Consider the following 4,123-nt stretch of genomic DNA (forward strand, 5'->3'; position numbering starts at 1 on the left):
CTTAATAATACACTTTAATATAATCTAGTTTAAATCCTAGTCTATTTGCATTACTTCAATTAAAGAAAATAAAATGATCTATTGAATTTGGGCTTGAAATGTCTTACATACATCAAATCTATGACATATGCAATAGTAGATTTGTCATTCAAAAATTTAATATAGTTTGACATTTTGTTTAATACATTAAAATGTGTAATTTAGGTAAAGGAAAAATAAACTTTGCAATAAATCTTTTCAATGTGAACTAATAGTCAATGGACCCTTGTGTACTAGTGAAATTGAATTGTTCATATTTTATTTCATTCGTTATTGGTTAGTACAATGAAGAGTCATGATTACAACAGTTTGTAATAATTACTTTGAAATAAAAGTCAAATTTTTCTCCTAAATCAAGCAATGGTAGGTGGTTACAATTAAATGCATAAAGTAAAAAATTGTCCTCATCTACTTAGAGATAAATTCAATACGAAATTTTCATTACTATTTTCCAAAGTTATGTCTTAAAACATTCATTATTATAATTTTATTTTTAATTAAAAATATTCATTTTCAGAGGACATTTATTTTTATTCATAAATTAATAAACTATATTAATATTACTTTTTCTTACTATATTTAAAAAAAACTAATTAAAAAGAGTAATGTCATTTTCCCAATCTACCCCTCTATATTTTTTGGTCTTAGGGGAGAGGCCCCGATACTTGATACTTAAAGTGTTCCAATAGTTGTGATAGGAGTTGTTGACTTTATATCTACACTATTGACTTAATGCTCAATTTTGTTGACAATATTGTACCAATACTTGTGACTATAAAGTTGTTAGTACCGGGTCCTCTCCCCTAATATATTTACATTGGGTGGTGGTACTCAACTTCATGTCAATTAAAACCCATCTTATCTTTTCCTTTCCTGAGACAAGTCAACTTCATGTCAAAATGTAGGTCAATTAAAACCCATTTTATCTTTTCCTTTCCTGAGACAAGTCACAGTTAACTTGCTGCGCACGGGTACGGCAGTTTAGGTCTGCCTTGAAACCCGTGGACAACACCACAATGCATGTATTTCTCGATTTTTCTTTATTTCTGCACTATGTGTCTATTAAAAATGCCAGAGAGCTAGAGGCACGAGAAGAGACGATACGCAGAAGCAATGGAAATTTTGCAATACGCTAAAAGGTAAATATACACCATCTTGTAAGCATGGGTTACTCAAATTAATTTTCCGATTCTCAGGTGTATTTCTATTTTAATTTTAGCTCCCACAGAAAGAAGTACTTCAACTTGTTGGACATCTCATTTGATATATTGCTGGTTATTATGTTTGAACAGAACACGGAAGTCGAGCTGGAGCTCCACAGTGGAAGGCTTGAGGGCGGTCCTAATTGTAATTCTCTTCCTCCCTATCTCGCTTGCTGCACAAGCCCATACAAATTTTATCTTCGACCAATTCAATGCCTCCACCATCGAGTTGTATGGGAATGCTTCGGTGCAATCCCACGCCATCGCCCTTAATGGTGCATTCCAATATGTTATGGGCCGTGCTTTGTATCCACATCCTGTACGGATGAAATATCTGAATTCTACTCTCTCTTTCACCACAACTTTTGTGTTTAGCATTGTCCCTTTTTCGCCTTTACAACCTGGGTTTGGAATGGCGTTTATGATGACGCCCCAGAGATCTCTAAAAGGTTTTTCCCCGAGTGTGTTCCTTGGCTTGATTAGCAATTTATCAGCTATGGGAAAGCCGTCTAACCATCTATTTGCAGTCGAGTTCGACACATTACGGAACTTGGAATATCATGACATCAACTACAATCACGTCGGTGTCGATCTCAATGATCTTCGGTCTGTAAACTCTACGCCTGCAGGCTACTGGATTAACAGCACCCAATTCCAGGATTTAGATCTCAAAAGCGGACGGAACATTCAAGCTTGGATTGATTATGACAATCTTCACAAAGAGCTAAAAGTCACCATTGCTGAGGTTGGTCTAGATCGCCCACAAAAACCACTGTTACATATGAAAAATATGTCCCTCTCCGACGTTCTGGAAGAGGAAATGTATGTTGGTTTCTCAGCAGCTACGGCAAGCCTACGTGAAGAGAATTTCATCCTCGCCTGGAGCTTTTCTACAAACGGAATTGCCCCATCCCTGAAAACATCTAACCTTCCATCCTTTATACACAGGAAGTTCAAGAAACCCAACTCCAGATCGATAGCTGGTATTAGCACTGGTTGCGTCTTCGTCATTCTCCTGGTAGTGGCAGCAATATCAGTTGTGCGGTTGAAGAGAAACCGTTACGCAGATCTTATTGAAGAATGGGAGATGGAGTATTGGCCTCACAGATTTGAGTACAAAGACCTACATACTGCAACCAAGGGCTTCTGCGAGGAAGAACTTTTGGGATTTGGAGGCTTCGGGCGGGTGTACAGAGGAGTCCTTCCGACAAACGGACTCCAAGTAGCGGTGAAATGTATTCGTAGAAAAACAGATGATGGGGTGAAGGAATTCATAGCAGAAATTTCCAGTCTCGGTCGCCTTCAACATCGAAATCTTGTGCAGATCAGAGGGTTCTGCAGGCGGGAGAAGCAGCTATTCATAGTTTATGACTACATGCCAAATGGTAGCCTGGATAAAATGATATTTGGAAAGCCAAATAAGGTGCTAAAGTGGGATCAGCGGTACAGAGTGATCAGAGACGTGGCTGCGGGTTTGTTGTATCTTCACGAAGAGTGGGAGCAATGCGTAGTGCACAGAGACATCAAGTCCAGCAATGTTCTGCTAGACTCACAGCTGAATGGGAAGTTAGGGGATTTTGGGCTCACCCGTCTGTACGAGCACAACAAAAACTCACACACTACTCGAGTGGTTGGAACGCTGGGGTATATCGCACCTGAGCTGGTTCACACAGGAAAGGCGAGCCCTGCTACAGATGTGTTTAGCTTTGGTATATTTATGTTGGAGGTTGCATGCGGAAGGAGACCCTTCGATCCCACTCTGGAAACTGGTCAGACAGTCATGGTAAAGTGGGTGAGAGAGCTGCACGCCAATGGCAGTCTGATGGATGCAGCAGACCCGAATCTTGGTGGGCAATATGTTGAAGGTGAGATGGAGAGAGTGCTGAAACTGGGGCTGATCTGTTCGAATGGTCAGGCAGAAGGTAGGCTTGGAATGAGACAAGTTGTGCAAATACTTGAAGAAGAAGCTCCGATTCCAGGCTTTGATGGCCCTTTCTATTTGGAGTTGAGCCGACCAAGCAGTGCTTCGAAGTCAGTTCCGAATTACAGTCACAGTAGTGACGCATCAATCTCCAATTCTCTGGACGCACGATAGACTCTGCCAAATCAAGTGAAGTCCATCGTTTTCTAATTGTGTCAACGTGTTTGAGATCGGATGGAACTTTGTACGATGAAGTCTCAGAACGAGGTTTTGATGCCCCGTTTTTATATTGATATAAGCTCACCCAAGTTACCCAACTTTACTTGAAACACTTTTCCATAACACAGTTGCGTCAAGTCGAGCTCTGTCTTTCGTTGTGTCATCGCTTAAAGTCGATCTTTGTGTGGCTTTTTGTTCGTAGTGGTATAACTTGCAATCACACTTCAGTGCGCAATAGGTACCAGTATTATTTGTAATGTAAAAAAGTTTAGTAATTATTTTTTCAATGTATTATTTTTTTAAAAAATTATTTGATTTTTATTAATGTATTTTTTAGTTTGCAAATCTTTATTAATTCATAAAGTTAGAATTATTGTTTTCATGAAGTTTCATAATAATTAGCGTTATGAGAAATTTTTAAGTGATAATAATCTGCAATCATATTTGTATAGTTAATTTTCTATTTATTACGCAAAAGCTTAATGTAACCAAATATTCTCTATTTCTGATTTCTTTTTTTGTTGTGATATCTCACAATAAGAAAGTTACCCATTTTCTATCAAAAAATGAAATCTACCTATTGCCAATGTAAATGTCTTATTTTCCATTGGAAGGTATAATAATACAATCTCATCAATTTTCTTATCATATAGTTTACAAAATTAATAGTGCTTAATGTTTACCATATTGCCTTTTCCCTCCCTCAAATTGAACAAATGTATGTAAGCATATACTATTTGTG

General features: G+C 37.9%; 1 protein-coding gene across 1 annotated transcript; it reads left to right on the top strand.

Moving 5' to 3' along the window:
• Nucleotides 1–1,078: 1,078 nt before the first annotated feature.
• LOC149549367 (L-type lectin-domain containing receptor kinase SIT2-like) lies at nt 1,079–3,504 on the top strand. Its single transcript, XM_089794902.1, has 2 exons — nt 1,079–1,178; nt 1,332–3,504. Exons 1-2 carry the CDS (start codon nt 1,153–1,155, stop codon nt 3,334–3,336), a joined length of 2,031 nt encoding a protein of 676 aa, XP_089651028.1. The 5' UTR covers nt 1,079–1,152; the 3' UTR covers nt 3,337–3,504.
• Nucleotides 3,505–4,123: the final 619 nt, after the last annotated feature.

Source organism: Cupressus sempervirens, chromosome 7 (genome assembly GCF_028749045.1).
Source record: "Cupressus sempervirens isolate cs-2001-9-10 chromosome 7, ASM2874904v1, whole genome shotgun sequence".
In the NCBI taxonomy this organism is placed as follows: domain Eukaryota; kingdom Viridiplantae; phylum Streptophyta; class Pinopsida; order Cupressales; family Cupressaceae; genus Cupressus; species Cupressus sempervirens.

Coding starts and splice junctions, on each gene's coding strand:
- LOC149549367 (XM_089794902.1), top strand. CDS start 1,153: ATGGAAATTTTGCAATACGCTAAAAG. Junction 1,179..1,331: donor ATTTTGCAATACGCTAAAAG/GTAAATATACAC, acceptor ATGTTTGAACAG/AACACGGAAGTCGAGCTGGA.